Source organism: Xenia sp. Carnegie-2017, unplaced genomic scaffold, assembly GCF_021976095.1.
Source record: "Xenia sp. Carnegie-2017 unplaced genomic scaffold, XeniaSp_v1 HiC_scaffold_14, whole genome shotgun sequence".
In the NCBI taxonomy this organism is placed as follows: Eukaryota; Metazoa; Cnidaria; class Anthozoa; order Malacalcyonacea; family Xeniidae; genus Xenia; species Xenia sp. Carnegie-2017.
The window spans coordinates 3,895,579-3,922,275 of record NW_025813447.1 but is presented as its reverse complement, the minus strand read 5'-3'; the positions used below and the strand labels follow the sequence as shown (position 1 = coordinate 3,922,275).

General features: G+C 37.5%; 2 protein-coding genes across 2 annotated transcripts; both read right to left on the bottom strand.

The window, feature by feature from the left end:
• Positions 1-534: 534 nt before the first annotated feature.
• On the bottom strand, positions 535-3,402 carry LOC124434569 (ras-like GTP-binding protein rhoA). Its single transcript, XM_046984450.1, has 2 exons — positions 2,970-3,402; positions 535-1,585 (listed from the first exon to the last, which is right to left on the bottom strand). The coding sequence occupies exons 1-2, from the start codon at positions 2,983-2,985 to the stop codon at positions 1,002-1,004; spliced, it is 600 nt and encodes a 199-aa protein (XP_046840406.1). The 5' UTR covers positions 2,986-3,402; the 3' UTR covers positions 535-1,001.
• A 1,280-nt stretch (positions 3,403-4,682) lies between these two features.
• On the bottom strand, positions 4,683-26,670 carry LOC124435387 (lysine-specific demethylase 5A-like). The gene is given in 29 exon segments (XM_046985322.1): positions 4,683-6,526; positions 6,529-6,548; positions 7,125-8,285; positions 9,732-9,911; positions 10,557-10,695; positions 10,912-10,999; positions 11,193-11,460; positions 12,786-12,906; positions 13,701-13,851; positions 14,738-14,862; positions 15,535-15,604; positions 15,675-15,789; positions 16,190-16,384; positions 17,707-18,078; positions 18,699-18,791; positions 19,479-19,568; positions 20,263-20,325; positions 20,726-20,845; positions 21,925-22,086; positions 22,479-22,583; positions 22,586-22,683; positions 22,800-22,929; positions 23,957-24,031; positions 24,255-24,374; positions 24,496-24,564; positions 25,633-25,695; positions 25,836-25,895; positions 26,262-26,339; positions 26,430-26,670. Coding segments are annotated over 29 exon segments (5,079 nt in total). The 5' UTR covers positions 26,574-26,670; the 3' UTR covers positions 4,683-5,922.
• Between the last annotated feature and the right edge of the window lie 27 nt (positions 26,671-26,697).

Below are 26,697 nucleotides of genomic sequence, written 5' to 3'. Positions count from 1 at the left end.
CTAATACATTTAACTTTTTCTGAGTAAGCATACCTCATGTAAATTGGTAGAATTTATAATCGAAACCTGTGGACGAGTGAAGCAATTTAAGATATACATTGATACCTTGGAGTGTTTTGTAGTTTTAACATAGCTACAGCTTTTAAAAAACAGGTAGAAAAAACGTGCGCAAAACTTATCACTGCTTATTGCTGATCTTTTATCGAGCAACTGAGCCATAACATACTTCGCTAAATGTCCATGCAATGACACTTGCAACAGTATATCTAGTATAACGTATTCTTATGGGTGACCGATTACGCAATCACAAATGTAAAGAGCGACGTGAGCATTATTGGACAAATTAAGCATTAACATCCATCTACTTCGAACATATTCATTAACACATTAGTCGATCAAATTTTAAAAAGAAATGCAGAACTCGTGCATGAGAACGTGGGAATACTTTCCTCCATTGCATTGCAATTCCTTCCTCCATGGACTAACGGATAATGTAGTTGCATTGAAGTATGTAGTTTCTTAATTTACAATGTGTTGAATGTAATATATGCATATTTACTCAAGTTTGGATAATTAAATATGGAATATTGAATGAAATATATATTAAATGTAAATAAAATAAATTAAAATCTATTACAACTGTTGCAATTAACAGAAATAAATTAAATTCAATAAACCATAAAAACTTCTAAACTTCCAGGTCGGATTCAACTTTAGAACTCGCTGGGACAAGAAAGTCTTTTGAAGATAATTGAAATTCAAGGCGATTTAATTTGCAATAATATACAAAATGCCGCCCTTTAGCCGGGTGACTTTATTCCTCGCCGCCTTTCTAATGTTGAGGAGCTCTAGTTACGTCTCTGTCGATGGCCGTTGCAAAAGGCAACGGAAACTTGAAAACATACATCGTAATTCCTTCATAGTAAAAAATGCTAGTATTATAATAGAAAGTTATATATACATGAATAAGCAGCAAGCATGCCATCATTTTTTAGCAAATGTTACTTGGATCCCTTTCTTTCTTTCTCCTGTTTTAGAATGGCCCCGGCCACCTCTCCGAAAACATTGCAAGCGCTATCCTCTCTGCGTGCCGTGCATTCAAGAAAACCCCACGCTCGAACCTCATTGGCTAGTTGAAGACCTTCGTCGTACGCTACAAAATGGTCACGTGTGCTCGTTCCATCTGTGCCACCATTCGAACTCGGCATCAGACTGGTACGTGGTCTTAAATCCTGTTTCAACCCTACCACAACTACAGGTGCGTTTGGTCGCCCCAATTTTCTCAATTCCGGAAGCCACTTTTTCGGGATATTCTCGTAGCTCTGGCGATTATCCACCGAATAGCATAGGACAAAGACATCACCACTCGGGTATGCGAGTCTTCGTAAACCATCGTATTGCGAATCTCCGGAGGTGTCCCAAATCCCTAACTCCATCTTGCGACCGTCAACTTTGACTTTTCGAGAAAAGGTTGGAAGGAAATCGTGAATTTTCTCTTCTTGAGGCATTTTACCGTCTTTGTACGCGTATAGTAAACATGTTTTACCAACCTTGCTGTCACCCACGATGACAACGTTGTGAAAACCTGGAAATTATAGATCGTATCATGAATATAAAATAAAAGTGAGTGGTACAACCTGCTCTTCATCAATTAATTTTGACGAATATCTTTGCTTGTGCAGGTAATCAGTTGAATTCCATGGACAATAGCGAGCTTTAGCAAAGACTACGAGTACGACTACGAGTAGAAATTACGTCATTTTGGCGCGAAAACATTGTTGCGACAACAACAACACGTAGCCGTCATCAATCTGAGTACGATGTTTTGTAAAAAATCAGTAGTCGCGATTACGATGTCTTTTTAAGTCAAGATTGTAGGTATATTTTTTCATTGTGTAGCTAAAGATACTCCCGGGCTCAAACCATTTTCTTTATAACTATGTATTGTTTATCGAACATAACTATGCATAAGGGAAGGTAGAGAAAGCATAAATATCAGCTCAATTTACGATTTGTGTGCACATAAACATGTTAAAATTACTATAAATGGAAAAAACCTTCATAAAAGCTTCAAGGAAGCTGTTTTAGGCCAAAAAATGACCATGAAATTTTTCATTACGCTTTTTCATTCTTCACCAAACGATAAATGATCAGAATGCGGAAATAGTTCACAGATAAACTCGTGTTTAAATATATTTTTTTCAAACTCAGCAGTCAGCACTTCTATTATACTTAATCGAACAGCCAATATGCAAATTCCTCGGAGTACTGTGACAAAGAATTAAAATATCTTTATGATGTAAGTCGCCAGGATTGGCAAAATCATAAAGATTTCAAATAGTACAGGCTAGCTATCCTTTCAATTGACATCTACTTCATTGTAATGACGATAAACAAAGAGCTAGGAAATGTTGCATAATTTCCTTCGTCATTTAAACTTTTTATTGACTCATCATGCTGTCGGAATTATTAAACATAAATTATCTGCAAGCATTCCCACTGACTGATCTCATTGTCACTCCAGAACTTCTAATAACAATTATAAATATTTAGTTCAATTGACAATTTTGTCTCATACAAGGGCTGGATCTCAAAAGGTTATACTACCTTGAGGGGTCTTAACTCTTAACCAAGAGTCGCAGATACAGTTTCGCAATTGGCTAGCGCTCTAAAGAAGACTGATACGACTTCGACGATTATTTGAGAACTGGGCTGTATTTACGGATAAGTGCAGTTCGCAAACAACACATCTTATTTTTTCTAATAAGTTTCAAATGGACTAACAACCTCCGAACAAGAAATACTGCTTCGTGCTTAGAATAATTGTTTAGTTGTTGTTACAAAAATACTACAAACGATGTTGAACAATCTCTTGCTAACGCATAAACCTATCGACTCATGCCAGCACGATTCAAGTACAGCATGGACAACAAACAGTATATGGCGGACAATTGTAAAACTTTCCTTACCTTTAGTTTTAGGCATGATTATATTGCTGATAGTGGATTTTGAATGCTACTCGATGTTGCTGCGCTCCTTCTTTGACAATTGAACACAGTTTGAGCCACAAGTCGTTATGTGTTTGAATTTAAAACAAAGCATAGCGTTCATTTTATAGGCGCATCAGTGATCGCTTTCCGGTCAACATTGTTAATGTTAGACCATTAGAGGCCCTCCTTTTAGCATGAGTTGATGTCACGAAGAATTTTTCAGTCTACCACGTAGGAATTCCAGCTCACAAGTTGAAAGACGTTCATTATCTTCGTGCTTGCTTTTGCTACATTCCGAAATCAAAAATTCAACTTGGGCGCGTGCGCCTCTTCACAATGAGTTGTATTTTCGCTGAGCAACGACGCTTCAGAGTTTAGTTGGTCATGGATGACGTAGTCTTTGTGTAATATGCATCAAAGTAGCAACCACGTAGCAATTTCAACAGGCTATTTTCGCACCACACATCAAAACATAACCAAAACAACGTTTCCATGTAGTTTTTAACACGTCAAACAGAGCCCAGAAATTCTTGGCGTCCTTGTTTGGACGGTGCGCACAACGAATGCTATTCGTTGCTGTGTAGCTTTCATAGATACTTTATAAAGAGCAAGCATATCAGGAATTTGTTGGAAAAACTACTTGAATCGGGTGGGTGGTAAACAGCAACAGTATCAAAAGCGGTTTTCATTTTCGAATAGCAATTTCATATTAGAAAAAAATCACGAGAATGGCCACAATGCAGGAAACAAAGAACGAAGAAACAAAAGCAACTTTTTTTAAAGTTTCTGTTCACAAGGATATAAAAGCTCGAACATTACCCAGAGCTTCGCTTATATTCTCATAAAAAAAGAATTTCGAGAAGAGGTAAAACAATACGTCTTCAATTTTCCATCAACTGCGTCTTAGTGCAATGAAACTGAATTTTTTTGATAAACCAGCTAAAGTATTTGCTGTTATTGTGACCCCCCCCGCAAGGGAGTATATTCACATTAAAAGCGTAGCATGATGTCCAATCTAAGATTGCATGTGATAAGCCGGTGAATAATACAGTTATGACCAGTACTGATCTCCGAGGAAGCATTTACGCGATTTGATGTTGTATAATACACAATTTATTTTTCAAGCATGTAATGCAGCTACTTTACTGACCACGCCATACCACATTTGCTTTTGAAAATAAATGAATTACGAGATATCCGTCTCTTTGGACGAGGCTAATTTGAACCATGAGTCAAGATATGTGTTAAGTGGCCCTTATAATCAAGGCTGGCGAATACAATATATTGGCGTGTAAGCATTTTCTCAAATATATCAGTTATCGTCAATAGACTTGGAAGGCGGTCGAAAGCAAATAGTCTTCGTAAGGAAATGTCGAGCAATTTTCAGAGTAGCTAAATTGACCCAAACTACACAAAGAAGTGTTGCGAAATTTAAGTGGCTGCCCGCACAGTTAGTAACGCAATTTATTTAAGAGATAAAGGCATTTATTTGGTCTTATACAAAAGAAAGATAGCCGGCTGTTAAAAATAAAGCGTTTATCGTTTCGAAAATCTCCACTTGTAAAATCGAGCCGAATTAAAAGCGTCTTTTTCTTCGACAACAACAAACTTATTTCGTCGCAACAATAACGATGCGTGAGACGTTTAGGTAAACAATTGAACGCAATGCAAGAAAAACCATCACAAACTATGTAAATTACATAAATAATTTATTTACCAAAACTAGAACTATTAATTCTTCATTGAACACTTTTTACACATTAAAGTTAAATCAAGGACAAATAATGTAGCCACTGATAATTTACTAAATACTTAACATTTCATCAATTCTTATGCAAATCTAAAACATTCTTTCCAGCAGTGAAACAGCACAATAGAAACCAAGACGTAATGGCTTTTGAGAATAGGAGTCCTGGTGCCAACTTACGAAATCGCTTTCGATGACGTATTGACGAATTTTTGTATCATAAAAGAAAGTATGACTTTGCTGGCAAACTCTATTTTTTCTGAGTAAGCATACCTCATGCAAAAAAGGTAGAATTTAAAATCGATAATAAAAAAGAACCAACAAGGGCGGCGAATTTACTTTAAACTATAAATAGGTCAACGAAACCTTTCGAAAAACCAACAAAACATTTCAAGTCATTATCGTTTTACTTTATTTCGTCAAATATTTCTAGAATGCAGTTTCTCAACGTTAAGTAAAAGCTGGATTGGGATTAGAGTAAGCGGGGTTATGATTAAGCCTGGTATGTGAGGAGTATTATACAACATACGTATAACATCTAAAAGGGAACTGAAGCAATTTAAGGTATACATTGAAACCTTCGAGTGTTTTGTATGTGTAACACACAGCTTTTAAAAAACAAGTCGAAAAAGCGTGGGTGAAACTTATCACTGTTTATTGCTGATCCTTCGTCAAGAAACTGAGGAATAAAATATATAAAGGGGTTAGCAATTCGAGGAGAATACCTTGGTGCAATCACACAGGGGCATACCATTACAATTTGCTTAAGATTTGCACAGATGGAAATCATTCATTGAGGCAGAAGAAAGCATTAAATAGTACAAATCGCGGTGAAAATATCATCTACAATCTGGCCTCAACGATAACGATATAAAAATTTCCAACTATTCACTCTTCAAACACTTGACATTAACAAAGTATTTAAAGCAAACAGTCCGCTCGAGAATGAAGAAACGCTTTATGTCCACACAAAGATACTCACAATAGTAAATAACGTATTCTCCTGGGTGACTGCTGTTTCAAGTGTTGTGGGCGATTTCAGCATTATTAGGTGGGCCATCACCATTAACATCGACGTACTTCTAAGAAATCACTACACAAACCGATCAAAGAAATGTACGATGCTTGAAGTGTTCATAATTTGTCGGACGAGATTCCTTCCCTTGATGAGGTTCACGATGACTGTCACGAACCATCAGAAAGTACAATGGTATCAGAGTTTGTAGTTTGTGCGGATAAGGTAACAGTAGGGAATGTAACGCATTTTGAAGGTTGCTGGCCGTTCGTACCCACACTGTAGAGTAACTGTCTACCCGTAGAATTTGGGGATCTTGGAGAAGGTGGGGTCGTTGCATGAGGTGTGGTGCTTACCACATCCACGTTCGAATCTGGGGATGCCGTGTTCGAAAGATATTCGCCATTAACACTACAGTAGGGACATATATAAGAATCAAGTTCAGCAGCCGCTTTGGCTGTGATTGCTACACACAGATTGTGGTACCATAGTTCACATGTATCACATTGCACCCAGTCTACTTCTTCGCTTGACGGATGTTTACATGGTCTGGCAGAGCAAGCCTCGTCTTCGTCATCATCATCGTCGTCGTCGTCTTCCGCTTTAATCGTCACGATTTGCGGCTTCTTTTGCTTTCGTACGTATTTGCGTTTCTGTTTGTTTACGTCGTCGTTGCTCTTCTTTTGTTTGAACTTCTTGTTCACTTTGGAAGAGTTTTCTTTGTTCGACTGCTGTTTCTCATCGTTTTTCTTTCGTTTGCGTCGCTTCTTTTCTTCTTTTTACGCGGTAGGAGAAGCTGTTTCAAACGAGAACATGAAAAAGTTTTGAACAAAAATAAGTTCCGAAACAAGTTGACATAAGGAAATAAAAAGTTTTATTTTTTTTATTTATTGGTCCAAAGCGATATTTTTTGATTTCCAGCAGTTAGATTGGCTGCCTGAGCGAGCGGCTTTTTACGATAATTACCTATTTACCTAAAGTGACATTTTTTTCGCAATGTATTTGTTTGTTTACGAAGTGAAATGTAAGTTTTTAAAACTGATTTAAAAGCGATGTAAATTGTTTAACTAGAAAGCAAAATGCATTCAGATGAAAGTTATCATAGCACGAGTGAATTTTACTATCCAGACGAAGTAAAGTTTGTAGATAACAATCCAATTTAATTCTCAACATATTTTTTCCGTGCGGACCTCTCAGCCAGTAAATAACATATATATATGAACTGACAAAAATGTACAACTGAGCTTCGCCTATGTAAAGAATCCCCATTCTGTAAGCAAGGAACAGTTTATTGTTTGAACATCATATCACCCACTAAATGTTCCTGTTCACAGGAAGACTAGAGTTGATCTCTTATGTAAATTACGCGTACCTGTATTTTCTGTTCCATGTATTTTCGTTGATTAACTAAAATTTTCCACAAGATGTCACTTTCATCAAGAGTCACCTCAAGAAGATCACCTTCCATCATGTAATCCTCCAACTCCTCCAACTCAAGCTGAGTTAACTTACAACACTTCATATCTCCTACTTCACCCTCGTTATCACCTAACATCCCCCTATCCTGTCCATCTTGAAGATTACTGTTTCCAACAACATCGATTTCGGTGCTGGGATTCTCCGAATTTTGAGACTGCGGTTCAGTCTCCATGTGAATGTCTTTCTTCTCGCACGCATTTGTGCTTGTGCTGTCAGTTGCGGCTTCTTGCGACTGACTATTTAGAATCTGCGCAGTACTACAGGCCATTGCCAAATTTTGCAGAGCTTGTGTTGACGTGGAACTTCGTGACACAGTGGCATTATTCACAACATTCTTAGGAGTTTGTGCAGTAATTGCCATAGCTATATTTTGCTGCAGGAGCGTTGACGTGGTGACGGGCATTGCAGCCGTGGACTTTTCATTGGTCGGTTCCGTTTTCAAAGTTTCATCGATCTCCTGGCAAACCCTCACAATGTTATCCGACAACAGGAACTGTCTGACACGATCTTGCCAGTTCATAGCACATTCGGCGAGAAACTGCAACGCTTCCCCTTCAACTAAACGCACGGGAAGTTTTTGCAGTGAAACGAGAAGGGATAAGATCGTGTCCAGGCGTGGTCGACGTGATCGATGGCACAGCAAGCATAGATACTTTAACGTGCGGGACGTTTCGTGGCCACTTTTTGCGTTTCCCTTGCTACCCTGGGTTCGTGGCAACGGCACGCACGTGCTATGAAACCACTCCTTACATAGTTCACACTGCAACATGTAACCATCAGCTGCCTTTCGACAGAGACAAAACTGCCGATTCTCCGGTTGCAATGTATTAAGTTCGTTAAAACGTGACACATTACGTTTTCTTAACTCGCGCATTTCCTGCAGCTCCTTTTGTTTAGCAATACGAAATACCGCGACCTGATCCGATGGTTTACGATCGATGTACTCTTCCAACGTGGACAAATCAATGACGTCACCCTCCTTGCTATCGCCCTTTCTCCGGCGATGCTTACTCGGCAACTTATAAACACCAATATCCTTGCGACAAGACAAGATCTGAAATGACACACATTTCAATAAGAAGTGCCGTTCAAGTTAAAAAAGGGCCTTATACAGCTTGTAAAATGCATTTCTTTGTGTGAAGTGTGGCGAGCAGCTGTATTTACGCTTCGTAGCTAGGTAAATCACACGATCTTTCTCAAGTTTGGTGATTTTCTTGAATATCAACCAATAAACGCTTCATGTGCAGGTATATATAATACATACAAAAATTGCAAATCAGAAAAAATCATGTGCTATTGTGAATTAATTTTTCGACGGAGAATTTTCTTTTCAGTTAGATTAAATGAACGAAGACGTTTGACAAGCAGTTTGAAACAGTTAACGATGATGGAGCATTTATGTAGGCAGCTTGTTCGCCTGTCCTGCTTTCATCTTACTGTCGGCTTATGTACGTACGTAAATGATTTCCCTGCGTATAGTTGTTGGTGTAGCATAAACTCATCATTTCAAATCACGTGATTATGTGCTTAAGTACTGATATTGACTACTGCGAAATTAAAAGCCGTAATATATTTGGCAAATTGCTAGCTTTGTGGACGATCAGAAACATAAACGAAGTTTGTACACCAAATACCGTAGTTGTATTGAATAAAATGTTTTAAAGTGCATTGTGTATTGCATAGTTCTATCTGATTAATAAAATGTAAGAAAGCAAATGAACGAATTTTCCCTTTTTGCAAATCAATCTTTGGCATGATTGATGTGATTAAAGGGGAATGGCAACCAATTTTTTTTCATTATCAACAAACATTAACACATGCATATCTTATTACGCATGTGATTACCATATTGGCAGCCAGTAAATTACATTGTGTGACCAATAGGAATGACGATATGGCAAACGGCAGCCTGTAAACGAATTGAATATACAGCAGCCAGTTGCACAGCGAAGTGGCCCTACTGTATATTGCTACACTATGACGCTATGATTTAAGTCAAGAGACGAATCTTTCCACACAAAAGACAGCAATGACAAATTTTTGGTGTTTTTTTTTCATATTTAGGGGTAATGTACTGTAATAATTATAAAACAATATAATGCCATTTCCCTTTAACATAACATAAGGTAAATCGAAAGGCAAATGCATGAGTTTCCACAGAAAGACAGAAATACTAACTACGCACAGGTTACCTACAAGAAGACATGAAACTGATGGGAGATGATAGAAACTTGATGCAAGTTTCTTATAAAATTCACTCAACACTTGAGCAAAATTAACAATAAAACGTTCGCATAAAATGAACACAACTGCCGCCATTTTTCTGTAAATCATAAAAATGCATTTCTTTCGAATGAGATTCGACAGATTTCGTGACTTTTGACACCGTTATTGAAAAAATACCACGAAGCTGTGTACTGAACAATGGTCAGTAATCTAAAATCAACTTGGCGTCAAGTCAGTCGGACACATCATGAAAATTAAAAACGTTAAATATTACCTCGAGAAGCGCTGAATTAGCATTCTTTTTAAGGAAAGTCCTACTTGTACGATCTCTCCACGCTATAGCCGCAGCGACCTGCGATTCCATTTGAGGAAGTTGTTCCAGACGTACGGGTATGGGTCGACCACGCATCACAAGGGCTTCGAGCACTTCCAGATACGGGTAATGTTCGTCATTCTGAGATGCAAAAGGAAAAAATGAGATGAAACGTCGATGTATGTTAGGGTCTATTCATAAGGTGTAGGATAGCCCACGTGACCGGGATGATGACGTTGGGCAGAGATCCCAACTCAGGAAAATGATTCATTTTAGGTATATATTTACAACAAAGTTACATATAGTGCATATGACCCACGAAAATTACACCATGTAAATCATTTTTTCACTTAACAGAACTTTTACAATGATTTCAGTGTATTTTCTGGATCAAATTACGCATACGTACATCTTTCATCTTCAATATATTGAAGTTTTTGTTATGTCCGTTTTACACGACTTTTAACGTAATTTTGCAAACGAGTCGCATACTTTAGTTTTAAGTCAACGTTTGGTTGGAATGAGGGAACAAGGGAACTCTGCTCAGTTGAATATCATCAAACATATCTGCTATTTCTAATTCTCATATTCAATGTGACGTCACAAGTTGTGTAAAGCGCAATTATATAAACTACAATATCTTGAGATTGAGAAGTGATGTGAAAAAACTGTTTTAAATGTTACCTGTTATTTTGAAAGTTATGTATGTTTAAAGAAAATATAATCTACATAGTACATTTTTCGTGTCAAATGCCCTTGAGGATACATCATTGAATAAGGTCAAACCTGCACATGATCCACCTTTTTTGACCATTCCAGTGCTTTGTCTAGCGCATCTTTCAATGTACTAATGTTTGGCAAGTGGACTGGGACCAAAGACGCATCGCGCACAATTGCTTGAATGGCAGACATGATATGGCGAGGCCTGGGACGAAAAAATGACGATGTTACATAAATGAAAACCATTGTTTGAGGACTTAATGAGCATTTCCGGCAAAGCCACGCGAAATAAAACGAAAAGCAGTCTTAAAAGAATTCGGCAAGGATCGTTTTGCACAAAATAAAATAACAACAAACTGATGTCTGCTTCTGATTAGCTTAGAACGATTGTGATGTAAAAATTGTATGCAGTCAAGCTCACCTAGCCTGAAGACAAAGTCGAGCTTTTAGTTCCCATTCCTCGCATGTGTTGACCAATTTTCGAAGCTTCATGGCGCTTGCTTCCACGACTAAAACGACAACATTCATGAAAGTCAAGAGGAGAAATCCTTACCCACTACCAGCAACAGGTCATTTAGAAACATCGACAATACAGAAGAATCAATTACATAAAGAGCTGAATTTGACAAACTCGTTTTATTATTGAAGAAAACGTTAACAAGCGTATAAAACATATCTACTATATACTTCAAGAAACCATACCTTGTTTCTTGGCTAGCATCGAAGCTTCACCGAGCAGTTCTCGCAGGGCATTGAGAGACACTTGGCTCGTATCTTTCAATGTTTCCTCGACGTTCTTGAGCCAACGACATTTATGTAGTTCTTGTTTTAATCTCGGTATTTCAGGTAGGTCAACATCAAGCGTCATGGCAGTGTCCAATAGTAGTTTCACTTTAACAACACTCGGCTCCTCCTCACGTAATAGTTCTTGTGCTTCGCCTTGGAAGCTTTCCACACGATTCATCAAATCCTGGAGAAATTACATAAGAATACACGATTTAAGTTACGTGTGTAGCTTTGAAAGTCACCAAACCGCAAAAAGATACCCTGACATTATGAAATTTTCTGGTTGGATAAGCTAAGCTAAGCTCGGGATATTGGTCCGATAGACACTACAAGTTTTCCTTGACTGAACACAAAACATTGACACTAAAGCGAGGCGTTAGAAACAAAGTAGCATCAGTCGTTTTCGCTGTTGGCGAAGAAATTCGGTGTCAATATCTTACGTCTGTATTCCAAAAACTCACTCAAAATCACAATTCATTGAGTGTGAGATAATGTCGATGAAAATCTCTCTAATCAATGGCGATGTCGTTTCTCCATTGATGACAAGATTTCTGCACAAATATTTCAAATGAAGCATTTCTTTGAGTAAAAATACGTCTTCGAATAGGTCGCAGTCAGTGAGGGTGAGCTTTTAGAACCCGGGCATTCGGTGTTGGTCTTATTGTGTTGTTAGTCTTAGTTACGTAGAAGTACGTAGAGTCAGTCTCATTGATTGTGTTAGTAATAGTCAATGTCTTAGTGTGATGTTAGTCTTAGTATGAACATTTTAGGTTGGTGTTAGTGTTTGAACCCTCAGTAGTGTTAGTCTCATCGAATGTGTTAGTAATAGTCTATGCCTTAGTGTGTTGTTAGTCTTAGTTACGTAGAAGTAAGTAGAGTCAGTCTCATTGATTGTGTTAGTAATAGTCTATGTCTTAGTGTGATGTTAGTTTTAGTTACGTAGAAGTAAGTAGAGTCAGTCTCTTTGATTGTGTTAGTAATAGTCAATGTCTTAGTGTGATGTTAGTCTTAGTTACGTAGAAGTAAGTAGAGTTAGTCTCATTGATTGTGTTAGTAATAGTCTATGTGTTGGTATGGTGTTAGTCATAGTATGGTGTTACGTAGAAGTAGAGTTAGTCTCATTGATTGTGTTAGTAATAGTCTATGTGTTGGTATGGTGTTAGTCATAGTATGGTGTTACGTAGAAGTAGAGTTAGTCTCATTGATTGTGTCAGTAATAGTCTATGTGTTGGTATGGTGTTAGTCATAGTATGGTGTTACGTAGAAGTAGAGTTAGTCTCATTGATTGTGTCAGTAATAGTCTATGCCTTAGTGTGATGTTGATCATAGTGTTACATTAAAGTGGTGTAAATATTTGAAGCCCCACTTAGTGAGCTTTTAGAACACGTGCGTAAATGTTTATTGAAAACAATTAAGCATAATTTTCTGTGTATTTTTTTTAGAAAAGCTTAAAACCTCAGTATAGGCGAATGAAAGAACATGTAATAATAGACAGAAAATTAAACTCACTTGCACCAGTTCGGCTTGGTCAATGATGCATGGTAATTGTTGCAACTGACGACAAAATTCATGAAGTTCTTGAAGATTTAAACTTGGTGACGTGCCATTATTGCTGAGAACGTCCGCCGTCCTGAAAAGAAAAATAATCGACAGGGTTTACAACAAATACGCCCATCTTTTCTTTTACCTCCCCCCCTCCTCCCTCCCACTTTTCCATGTGAAGTACTTTTCCTTGTTTCGACTAAAGAATTTCATTTCGGCTCAATCATATCTCCAATGTGATACCAGTCCAAAAATACTACGGTCCAAAAATCATGCTCATAAGAAATTGTTCCCTCTGTCAATATACATTATACACAGGCAGTCAAAGAGAAATGCTCAGACTTTGCTTAACCATGGTGATAGACGGCATATTAATCGATGCAAAACTGTAACTAAGGGGCTGATTACATGATCCCGGGTAGCCGGGATTCAGCCAAGCGATATATGATTTTGGCAAATGGAAACGATTCAATGCTCATCATCAGATAAATCTTCCCGAGCAATTTCACAATATTCTGGTTTGATAACTTTGTAAAGCATTTAAAATGACAACAACAAATTTGGCCTAAATTGAGAAGTACAACAGGAATGACTTGTGGCGCTAAAAAACAGTTGTAACTTTGACGCTAGAAGTTTTGCCTCCTTTCAAAGCCTCGAAATTAGTTCACGCCTTACTGAATCCGTAACAGCCCCTAAAGTGAAAGTAGGTCCACTATATATTGCGTGAATATACTATTATTTTTTGTAAAGTAACTTATATATCTGATATCATTAGCACTTCGTCCCATTACTACCCCCATTACACTATTTTCATGTTGGTGAGCTGTTCTTTTAGATTGCCCGTACAATAGAATGTACAAGTCTACAGTGCATGTCACCTACCTCGTTCGATGCTTCTTCGATACAAGTTGTGTGGCAACATTACCACAGCGTTCGGCTTCAGCTACGGCAACCTTTATTTCATCCAGTAGGTCACATTCCGGAAATTGACTTTGTTCAGCGGTTAAAACTAGTTCGCGAAGCGAGCCGAGAGCTAATGGAAGACAGGAAAGAAAGGTAAACTACCATTATGGCAACAACACAGAGGACAAGCTCATCACGTAAAAATGTGATACATCCACCGAGTGTTTCAATTTAAGTTGCAGACAGTTAGGTGAATAAAACAACGTCAATTCAAGAACAACAATTTCTCCTCTTCCAAACTTAATTACAAAGCAAACGACAAGAAGACTGGAAACGAGTGGTCATTACGTATGAATTATTGTAATAAATATGATCAATGAAATGAATGAAGTCATCATATATATTACATTCTACGACTAAGACAAACTTCGCTGTTTAACTTTACTTATGCTGCTTGTATTTCCCTCATTTAAAATGGAATCGTTCGCTTCGTTAAAACATACATATGTATCCTTTTTATACATCAACGCAAGCTGGCACCCTTTAAAACCGCAATGTAATTGCGACAGAATTTCACCATGAAAATTGGGAGAAACGCACGATCTGCACGTACATTTACCATGACTAGTTATAAAATAAACACAGTAAAACGCGTGCGGTGATTGGTCAATTTGTTTGCGTTTGCAATTAGCCTGTGCAAATAAAAGAAAGTTTGCAAATCAATCATGTATACATTTTAGAGGATAATTTCGGCATTTGTTCTAAATTTGTCTGTTTCGCATTATTATTGTTTTCTAGAAGAAAGGAAAGATATTTTTCGTGTTTGCAAAGGCTTAAGGAGAGGTTTGTGTAAACTCCCGAGGTGCAAACCGTCGACTTTCGGTCTTGGGCATGCAGATTTGTTGTAGAGTTCTCCCAAAGGTCTCCTCGGTTTGCATAAGCCTGTGCTAACACAGTAAATATACTTTATTTCTTAAATGACAGCAAATTCAAAAATAATATTTAACTGTACTTACAAACTTTAGCGTCACCAGTGGCGTCCAAAGCGCGTCGGACTTCACCAGTCCAGTTATCAAAGGAGTCAGCTCTCCGCTTTAGTTGCGCCAGCATCCCTCGCAGTTCATCAACACTATAGCGATGTCTAAAGTTTGATTAAAAAATAGTGATGGCACTCTCTAACACCAAAATCTCACAAATAGTGTCTTTGTGCACGGCATAAAGTTGCGTCAAATATCAAATACGCCAAACTTGCGCACAAAGATTGTACAAAGTTTGAAACGACTAATTTATGTACAATAATAGTACTTTGCACGTGTATCGCTGTTTGCAAAATTGAACTACTATTGGTAAGATAGTACAGTGATAAGTTTGAATATGTGTTTGAAATTAGTACACTATAGGCCTAACAACACATAACATCATTTAAAAACCACCACTGTTTATAACTAGAGATTAAAGGTTAGGGAAAAATTTCAAAAAAACACTGCCTTTTGACTCGTAATTTGAATAAACCATATAATGTTTTACGCAGTGACTTCATTAACTCCATTGACTCTAATTTGATTTTGATTCATGAATCATGAGGCAATTATTCGTTGACATCATGGCAGATGAAAATATTTTTAATAAAACTTATCACAAGCTTGCATAGTCTACATAGCCCCTGGTTGTCTTGCTGACCAAGGTGTAAAGTCTATGGCTATGTATTGTTATGTATCATAAAAAACATTTTCCCGTGTTTTTTACAAGTGCATCAAAATGAACAATAACTGCTGCAGAACCTCTCTCAATACACTAAGCAGTGTTAATTTACCTCAAGACACAATTGTCCAGACCACACTCTTCGCAATGATTCGAAGCACATTGGATACAGCTTAGTTTCTCTAAATGAACGAAATAAAATATATATCTGTCACGTGATTTTTTTATTGAATCTACTTCATAAGAACATACTTTCAGGACATTGACACGTGATCGCCGACAAGAAGCACGTGGTGTTACAATGCACGCATTGTCGTTCGTCATCGGGCAGCAACTCGAAAGCTTCTCTCTCTGCTTTTACAACACCCTAGAAAAGTAAAGAGAAATTTTATAAAATTTCCAGCATAACACAACGCAACACAACACGGCACAACACAGAACAAAACAAACTAAATAAATTCAATTTCATTATGCTTATCATAAGTATGATTACAAAACAACGTATGTTTTTATCGTATAATCTTAAGTAGTTAACTATAGTCTTAAATTTTACATAATAGTTCAACTGTAAACCTAAATTTAAAAAGTAGTTTAACTAAGTTCCTAATTTGTAGAAGTTAACAATAATTCACATTGTAAATTAGTATCTACGTATTAAACTACTAAATGTGAAATTAGAGTGACTAAATGTGAAAGATTTAGATTTGTGTGCTTGTACTACAAAACAACATATGGACAAGTAACAGAGCAAACACCATTACAAAGACCTCCTTCTTAATGTCCATTTGTAGTTGATTTTCATGTTGGATCATACAAAGCATATCATCATAGATTGCTTTCGCGAGGTTAAGATCGAGGTTATCCGGATTGGCAGCCATCTTGCACACAAGTTCTTCGTGTGAGAACACTGTCGTACGGTTCATGCGACGATAGTGAGACACACATTCGTGACCGATGGACAGCTACAAAGAAAGACGGAATGTTCAATTGAGAGTGATAGACACTAGACTTAAGTATAAAAACATAAGTGTGAGACACACATTCGTGACCGATGGACAGCTACAAAGAAAGACGGAATGTTCAATTGAGAGTGATAGACACTAGACTTAAGTATAAAACATAAGTGTGAGACACACATTCGTGAACGATGGACAGCTACAAAGAAAGACGGAATGTTCAATTGAGAGTGATAGACACTAGACTTAAGTATAAAAACATAAGTGTGAGACACACATTCGTGACCGATGGACAGCTACAAAGAAAGACGGAATGTTCAATTGAGAGTGATAGACACTAGACTTAAGTATAAAACATAAGTGTGAGACACACATTCGTGACCGATGGACAGCTACAAAGAAAGACGGAATGTTCAATTGAGAGTGATAGACACTAGACTTAAGTATAAAAACATAAGTGTGAGACACACATTCGTGAACGATGGACAGCTACAAAGAAAGACGGAATGTTCAATTGAGAGTGATAGACACTAGACTTAAGTATAAAAACATAAGTGTGAGACACACATTCGTGACCGATGGACAGCTACTAAGGAAGACGGAATGTTCAAGAGTGATAGACACTAGACTTAAGTATAAAACATAAGTGTGAGACACACATTCGTGACCGATGGACAGCTACAAAGAAAGACGGAATGTTCAATTGAGAGTGATAGACACTAGACTTAAGTATAAAACATAAGTGTGACACACATTCGTGAACGATGGACAGCTACAAAGAATGACGAAATGTTCAATTGAGATTGATAGACACTAGACTTAAGTATAAAAACATAAGTGTGAGACACACATTCGTGACCGATGGACAGCTACAAAGAAAGACGGAATGTTCAATCGAGAGTGATAGACACTAGACTTAAGTATAAAAACATAAGTGTGAGACACACATTCGTGACCGATGGACAGCTACAAAGAAAGACGGAATGTTCAATTGACACTAGACTTAAGTATAAAAACATAAGTGTGAGACACACATTCGTGACCGATGGACAGCTACAAAGAAAGACGGAATGTTCAATTGAGAGTGATAGACACTAGACTTAAGTATAAAAACATAAGTGTGAGACACACATTCGTGAACGATGGACAGCTACAAAGAATGACGAAATGTTCAATTGAGATTGATAGACACTAGACTTAAGTATAAAAACATAAGTGTGAGACACACATTCGTGAACGATGGACAGCTACAAAGAATGACGAAATGTTCAATTGAGATTGATAGACACTAGACTCAAGTATAAAAACGTAAGTTCAAGATAACATACCCAGTCTGCAGTGGCAAAGTTGACAGCCTCGGCAAGATTATAACCTTGATTGAATCCGGCATGGTAGCTTCGAGGGAACGTGATGATAAACTCACCAGCTTCCTGATTGGTTCTAACAACAGGTACGCCTCTGCTCATGAGAACATTAGGGTTAACGATGGTCACCAGGTGATGCAGAAGGTCCGGATGGGCTTCAAAAAGCTCGGGTGCTATTTGTTGTACGACCTTCTCGAACTGTTCCGCGGACTCACCAGGTATACCGTACCAAGTTTTCGCTTCTCCCCAGTGGAGATAATTAATCGAATAACTCCAGTGGTCTTCGGTGTGCCAACAGAAACTAGAGAAACACATTCCCACGTACATCCAAGGTACCTTGATAGGATAAAGAATAATAAGGAACATACGTGTGTATGTGCTATGCACGGGCCATTGAACTAAAATACATGGAATGGTATCTGTAATAGAAAAGCCTACTAATTTTTTGAAGTCAAATCTTACACCCAGACACACGTGTGCAATCAATCAATTTTCACTCCGCGGGAGAATCTTGAAACATTTAACACACGTGTCTATGTGTAATCTCGCGTGTCTGTGTGTCATCTCGCGTGTCTGTGTGTCATCTCGCTTGTCTGGTATAAGATCTGGCTTCAATTATTTGCTTCAGGTAGCGTTCCATGTGTTTTAGCTCAATGGCACGGGTTAGACTAGAATAAGCGAATTTAGGTGCACGACTACTGTATAAGTAAACAGTAATTCGCCTGAAATAGAAGACTACACAACACTGCAAACTACAACGCTGCTCCTGTAACCTTAAGAGGCGTTCCTCGATCAACATACATATGTAAAATGAAAAAATTTGGTCAATATCTAAAGGCATTGAAGGTCAAGTTTGCTACAGTCTTCCTCATGATATAGTGATACAGACAATGTTAGTGGGAATTTGCCATCAAGAAGAATTAAGCGAATAACAAATGACAAAAAACAAATCGTACCTTCATTCCCGATATGTTTCCACTGACATGACTGAGTACAGAATTAGGAAGAGCAGGCAGATTGTTAAGATTCCACTTTGAATTGGCGTAAAACTGTATAAATGACGCACATAAAAAGAAAGACCATCAAAATTGTAAAGGAAATAATGAAATAAGTACAAACGGAACGGCAACTTTCATGGGAGAGAAATACACTCTCCAAATAATACTGATCATAAAAATAACAACTTCACGCAAATGGCACTATGAATGGAAAAATAAGAAGTGTTTTTTTTTAATTAAGTACACACTTGCATTTACAGCAACTACGTATATGAAAATAGCAAGCTGACCAAACTTAATGCGAGTAGTTATTTCCAAAACAGTCTTGTTTTTCTTACACTAAAGCAATTACAATAAAGTAAGTAATAAAAGTTTGAGATTGAAGAATTGAAGTATCCTTTCACCTTCTAACTCCGCTATACTGGTCACAAGCCCAGGACTTGTAGCGTAAGGGTCTCTGCTTTTGAGCAGACTTGTCTCGTTTGCAAGGAAGAGGAGTGGAAGGATTTTACTGTCTATATCGTGATTGCTTTTGTGTAAGAAAAACAAGACTAAGGTGTTTTGCAAATTACTACTCGCATTAAATTTGTTAAGCTTAATGTTATAGAAGTGTTTTTCTGCTTATTTTTGTTTACAGATTTTTCAACGCTTGTTTCGTTCCTAACCTCAGGAGCAGACATGTCGGTTGCTCCAATGGCGTGTATTTGCCAATGTTAAAAAGTACACTTAGTTACAAACCTCCTCGATAGAATTGGTGACATTTTCTTTCACTGGGAACCCACTTCCATGGACGGCAGTATGTAGGTCAGCACCATACTCAACTGATACCTGCAAAAAATATAAGTTTCAAAAGTTGTTCGAAGCAAAATCTAATCACATGTACACATGACACCCCTTCCCAACAAAATGAGCCGCTCCTATTATATTACATCCGGGGGCGTCGGAAGCAGGGGGTGCGGCTATACCCAACTCCACTTTTCTTAGATTAGTAAGAAAGCAAAATTACTGAGAAAGAGAATGTTTACTAACAGTCTGTTCTGACTATTAAACACATGCATCTAAAAATGGAGCTGAGTGGACTATCAACGAATCATGCAAGAACCTCGACTTTCACGCAGGAACCTATTACATGAAAAAGGCTGAGCGACGATGAATTACATCATTTGAAATACAGGCTTGACAAAGAATTACGAGAAATGAATAAAAACTTTGTTATAGGAAAACCTGTCTTTACAAAACTGATAAACAAAATGAAAAATGTACCAGGCAGTAGGGAAGCAAACAACGTTTAGGGAAGTCAATTTAGCCACCCAACCGGAAACTTCAGCCCAACAGAGCTAATGAGCTTTTCTCGACGCGTTTCGTTGTAAGGATAAACGGGCGTTCGCATTTAGCGTGGTTAAATTTAAATATAATGCCAACAATTAAAAGCACAAAATTTAAAAATTCCTATTGGTCTGGTGATCATTATGGATTGTAAACATCCAAAACAAAACAAAGATGTTTTATTATTACTTCATACCTCGTCATCACTACAAGAAACTAATCGCCAGAATTCCTTTTCAGCAACCTCGTATGGAACAGACTATAAGAGTTCACCATAGTACGTTAATGAAGCTTGTCTTATGAGATATACAAATGTAGTCGCCCTGTCTTAATTGAGAATTATCAGGTTAAAATTTTTCGACTACAATTTCGAAAATATTAATTATCAACTTGTCTTTAAAAACGAGACAGTAAATCAATGATTTCAGCCATTATCATGGTTATAGCACTTTTTACGAAAGTTCCTTAGTGTAAAATCAGCTTAATCGTGGTAACTTAAGGGGTGGGTGGCGTGTGGTGGAGAGGGGTGGGTGGCGATGCTTCTTAAGAACAATTTCCCCCCAGTATAACTTAAGGGGAGGTGCGTTAAATTTTCAGGAATTTTTCTAATCAATATATAATGTACTTCTACGATTACATGATAGTCATCCATTACTGACCTCAGGTGGTAAGCCAAAATATTCAGATTTAAATTTATCAGCCATTTCACCAAATGTCTGTAGGTTATATTCCTTCGTCGACTGTTCAAAACCATAAACTTCGTAGGGCTTGTCGTATTCCTACATAAAAAAGTTAGTGTAGAAATTGCATCGCTAAGAGCCCGAGGAACGTTTAATCTCAATATGCCTGGAGAAAGTTGAATATCAAAACGGCGTGTGAATAGTGCAAGAGAATAGTTAAGATTTATAAATGAGATTCATAAAAATCACAAACACGCTTCTGATTGGCAAATAACCATTTACAAGACTTCTATGTACAAAACTGTCATGCATTGAGCGAATAACATGAGATAATTTTTTATCCGCGTTCTACGTTGCAAAGAGAACAAATGTCGTGCATCACGATATGACGTCATAAGAATTACGATATGACATCATACGAAAGTTATGACATTTTCAAGACGCAGGGAATGTCATTTCAACAACACATTTTACGTGAATGAATTTTTTCTCGACACATGGCCAGTCTTTCAAAAGGATCCTTGAATTCATTTTCAAACAACATGCTTCTTATGCATCAGTTTCTCAACTTCAGTCTTAAGTTAATACTTAAAATCGACAAACGTCGTCCTCATTAACTTTTATCATCGCGTTTATGTCCGTATTATCCAAAGTACGTATAACGTTATCCAAACTTAATTCAATCAGACGTGCTGGTTCATACGTCTACGTAGCTCTAACTTATGTACAATGGTTGCACTATAAGTTATATGTTTGTAGATTTTGAAGAGTTAAATCATAGTTGAGGTTTGTTCAGTCCTGGGAAGGTCTGTTGGTGTTCATGTTGACTGACATTTTCACATCACAAGGAGTAAATATCACGTTCACTGTATTGACTCCTCGTTTGACTCTAAAGATGACTACCACTAAGGTTGTCATCAACACCAACACAAAAAGTCCTTCTCAATATACCGCTAACCTGGACGATCTACATCCGCAAACATATCAAAATACTGGCATGTCTAAACCATTCACTTTACGTATATAAATGTAAATAGCCACAAACACCTCAAATTAAACTGTCTCACTCTCACTCACCATAGAACCCAAAGTACGATATCCGATAGCAAGACAGTTCCATTCAACATACATAAACTTTTTCTTACTATCGTGCTAATGACCTGGAAGTTTCTCCATACCTGTGCTATACACTTGGGACAACGCCATTCACCTTTCGGTATGTTTGTGACAGGTGGTATAAGGCAATAAGTGTGATAACTGGCATCACAACCATCGCAAAGTAAAAGATATTGACCATCATCTCCTGAACTACATATCTGGCATAGATAATCATCCTGAAACTGGAGGAAATAAACAAAATTTCGAATGATACGTACATCGCAAAAGCAAAATGTCATGAATGATGAAAATACGTATCCATCGAGAGGAAGATGTATACACGTAACAATAAAAGATCCTTCATGATTGCATTAATAATTTCTTCATCTAAAAAGGCTTTAGGTCGACTGATAGGATAAAAAACGACAACGAAAGTGAGCAATCAACATTCGCTCATAAACTATACAGTCACAAGACAAGTAAACCATTCAGTCAATAGATTAGATAACGTACACTTCGATTCAATTGGCGAGAATTCAAAAGTTTTGCACCCCTCCTGCCATCATCGCTCAAAGTGAACTTGGGAAGGGATGGCAACTAGATCACATCACAGTGATTGATTGCACCCACTCACCAGTTCTGGATTGTAATCCTGCATCATTTTCTTACTAGCTCTGCGAACAGGTCTTTTTCTGAGAGATTTTGTCTCAGACTCCTCGACTTTCTCACTAACTTCAATATAGGTTCTTCTACTTTGACTTTCAGGTCATTTGATGGCAGATTATCTTCTATAACAGTCATTTCAGCAGTCACTCCAGGTAAGTCAGTGTTAGCCACTCCTAATGAAATATTCAGATGTAATGATTCCAAATGCACACAATGAACTGACATCAATCAATCCAAGCTACAGCATTTAAATAATGAAAATAAGAGGGTGATGAGTTATAATACATACCTGACACGTCAGTGGTAGTTTCAGCTTTTGGATCATCTGAATCGCAAACTACTGTCATCTTGGGGCCAGGTGCCAGGAACTTCAGTCTCTTGAGTTCAGGATTCTTTGAATAGTCAACAGATAACTGCACCTGAGAATGAAATGTAGATCTCAAGTTGAAATAATCCATAGTTTGTCCTCCAAATATAAGGATGGACACAAATGATGCCCAAACACAAACAAATTAGCAAGCGGCATCAGCAACTAGGTAAACAGCAACAGTAAGTTCCTACATACAAGGTGCAGGCAACTTGTTATACAGCACAAAGTTACATGGTACCAACAGGTTGGCACATGGCACCAGCAATCTGCAAGTCAGCAAATAGCATCAGGGACTAGTTTCAAATCACCAAAAAATTTTTACTCAGCATCAACAAGATGCTATGTGGCACCAACAAGAAGCTATGTGGTACCAACAGGTTGCTATTTGGCACCAACAGGTTGCTATGTGGTACCAACAGGTTGCTATTTGGCACCAACAGGTTGCTATGTGGCACCAACAAGAAGCTATGTGGTACCAACAGGTCGATATGTGGTATCAACAACTTGCTATGTGGCACCAACAAGATGCTATGTGGCACCAACAGGTTGCTATGTGGTACCAATAGGTTGCTATGTGGTACCAACAGGTTGCTATGTGGCACCAACAGGTTGCTATGTGGTACCAACAGGTTGCTATGTGGTACCAATAGGTTGCTAAGTGGTACTTTGCACCAAAAAGCTGACACACTGCAACTACTATCTCAATATTTTTTTACTTCAATTTTTTACCATGACACATTGATAAATAACTGAATAATATTTACTACTTTACTCCTTTGTGAGTATCATATAACAGACATAAGACAGTTCAGTGATGCTACCATTATCATACAAACACACTTAGCATATGAAATAAATTCTAAATTTACAAAGATCATAAAAATCATAAGAATTGATGTTAGTACTGAAAATCATACATTTAGGTGTAAATTTTGTTTAGATTTCCCACTCAGGTTTAACATATAAACACAGAATTAAATATACAAATCTGACATCTAAGACAAACTTAAGATTGTATTTCTATACTTCAGAACACCATTCGAACGACTGTATAGAAATCTCAAATAAGATATTACCTGTTCTTGTCGAATCTGTCGGGCAGATTTCCTCATCCTGCTGTCAGGCTCTGTTTTCTTTGGATTTGTTTTTCTCTAAAAAACATTGACACAAAAGAAGGAAATAAAATAATGAAAGCATCCACTTTAGATGATAGCAGAATCAATAAGAATGAGGGTAGGGGTATTCATGGATAGAGGTATCCACAAAATATATTTAGCATTTGAAAGCCACCCACTATCCCTTGCCACACCAACACCACCCCTTGCTAATACCTTCATCAGCAAAAGTATTGTTGTAGTATAAGTTGATGTGTACCTCATGAGTGTCGTCAGTGCCTGTGAGAAGACCTGACTGGAAAACATCATATGGGAATAATAGCTTTTCATAATGATTTCGAAGGCATGCCGGAACAGATTTGGCCTCAAAGTAACCCATCTAGAAGAATAAATAAACATGTCTGATAGTATATAACACAAAACTAGTCAAGGATTGAGCGTATGACCATCAAATACATAGTTTCATATCCTTACAAGATTTGCATTTATTGTTTACGAACCTTGTGCGCAACAACCGGCCATTTTCTTTTAGTAGTGACATACTCATAACCACCTTCCTCGCGAACGGTCTAAACATTTACAATTAAATAATTCATTAAATTCTTTAACATTCATGATGTCTATCAGTGTAAATCAATACCAATACAGTTTAAACTATTATTTGTTTGTGAGCTTGCTATACTGTAATGGTTGTGGACATTGGACAAGTATCAGATGAGTATGTTATTGCACAGGTAAAATGAAGTACTAGTTGGCAAGTTTTCGTTCTTGACATCTTGACATCAAAAGTGTACATGCTATGAAGGTTTTTGACAAGCATTTTCTATCTAGATTGAACACATTATAGGAATAATCTATTCTAATACTGTAATACTAGGAATATGAAAACAGATCAGTGATCAGCCAGACCACCCACAAGATTTCATAGGTGAAGAATTTTTTAAAAAGTTGAATGACCAGTTTCATACAAAACCTCAGGCATCAGGCAATCATGGTATGCTCTATGGAGATACAATATAAAATGTTGGCAAGGGAGATAAGCCCTCTTTTCCCCCTTTAATAATAACCCTTGGGTTATTTCTGTTGATGCTCAACAGCACTAATATCACCAAAAAAATAAAATACTTTGAATTGTAGTTGTAGAACTATATCAAATATCTGACACATATTGTTTGGTAAAGAAATCTTCAGATATGTAGATGTGAATGAATTGAGTTTAAGACAGTCAAGCTTGTCAAACAAATGTTGAAAGACACAATACAACACCTTAATATTTCAAATTTCTTATATCATGTGCTCAAACAAGTGGAACTGGTTTATTTGTACAACAGACACAAACAAACGAAAATTGGGTTGCTACAGTTGCCATTAGGCCTCAGCTATTGATATACGGCCAACATTTTTTTAAAATGCGACGCGCTGAAGATTCGACAATTCATTAACCCCATTCATGATATATTTTCATGTGGTCAACAATTAAACTGCTTGTGATCGCTGATTTCACGTCGGCACATGAAAATATGGTCGCATTTCTTATCATCTGCCCTCACTTTACCGTTTTTGTGATAAGAAGTTCAGAAGAACGGTAAAATGGCAGGATTTCTTATTGGTGGGCTATTTGAATAAAGACCACTCACTTTGTAAAGTTTAAAAATGTCCAACGCTTTCTTGTCGACCATGGGCAGTTTTAAACTTGTTCCCTATAGTGTCGATAAAAGAAATAACCAAGTTGCGCTTTGAACCAATGAAAACGACCGCGAGGGAAATGATTTGGTTTAAAATGATTTGCCATTCTCTCTTAGCCAATCTTGACTTGGAAGCTCAAGTCCGAGTAAAATACCTGTAGTTCCCAAAATTTTGCAATGGCGTCCAAAAAATTGAATTTTACTCTCGTCGTGGCCTACAAAGATAAAGAAATAACAAATGAGAGAAATAATCGGGAATAAAAGCTTTTGAGAGAAACATGTCAATGCCTGCCCCATTGAAAAGACCAAACAGCCGTCCTTGTAAAGTCTACATAAAACATGGCCACCGTGCAGCTATAGTGCACGTTGCTGACGTTAATTGTGAAAAAAGAAACATCTACATTTTGCTTTACAGCTTGGAAACTTGTCATTTTTGTTCTTCATATATAAAAGTGATAAGTTAAGTTGAATATAAGAGCATCTAATGGCTTGTTTCTCCGTTTCGGCCCCGCAAACGAGCAAAAAAGAGAAACGTTTAAGCGTTCACGTCGAAACGCAAAGTTTGAGGCTCGGAAATTTACCTCAAGTTCATTGAGTTTCTGAACCCGTGGGGTAAATTTAAACTTCTCTACGTCCACAGAAAAAGGTGGTTGCCAATCCTACATAAAACAAAGCCCGTAAAACGTGTCAACTCGTAGCTACAATGTGCTGAAATACGCAAAAAATTCTGAAAATTCACTGCTGCATACAGGCGGTGGGCGAATCTTGCATATTCCCATTTTCTCCACATAGGGTCGTATCTTTGTAATAAACGCTAAAGGATCTTGGAATTCCTCTTCGGTTGGTTCAAATACGGGAGCTTCTGGTGGAGGGATAAAGTCGGACTTATCCATCGCCAAAAATCCACGCTATGACACATCAAAACAATTTTAAAGCACACGTTTATGCTATGCGAACTTCGCCATATTTTATCGACCTTCCCTATTCGCCAGCCTGAATAATGTAATCCACCTGTGT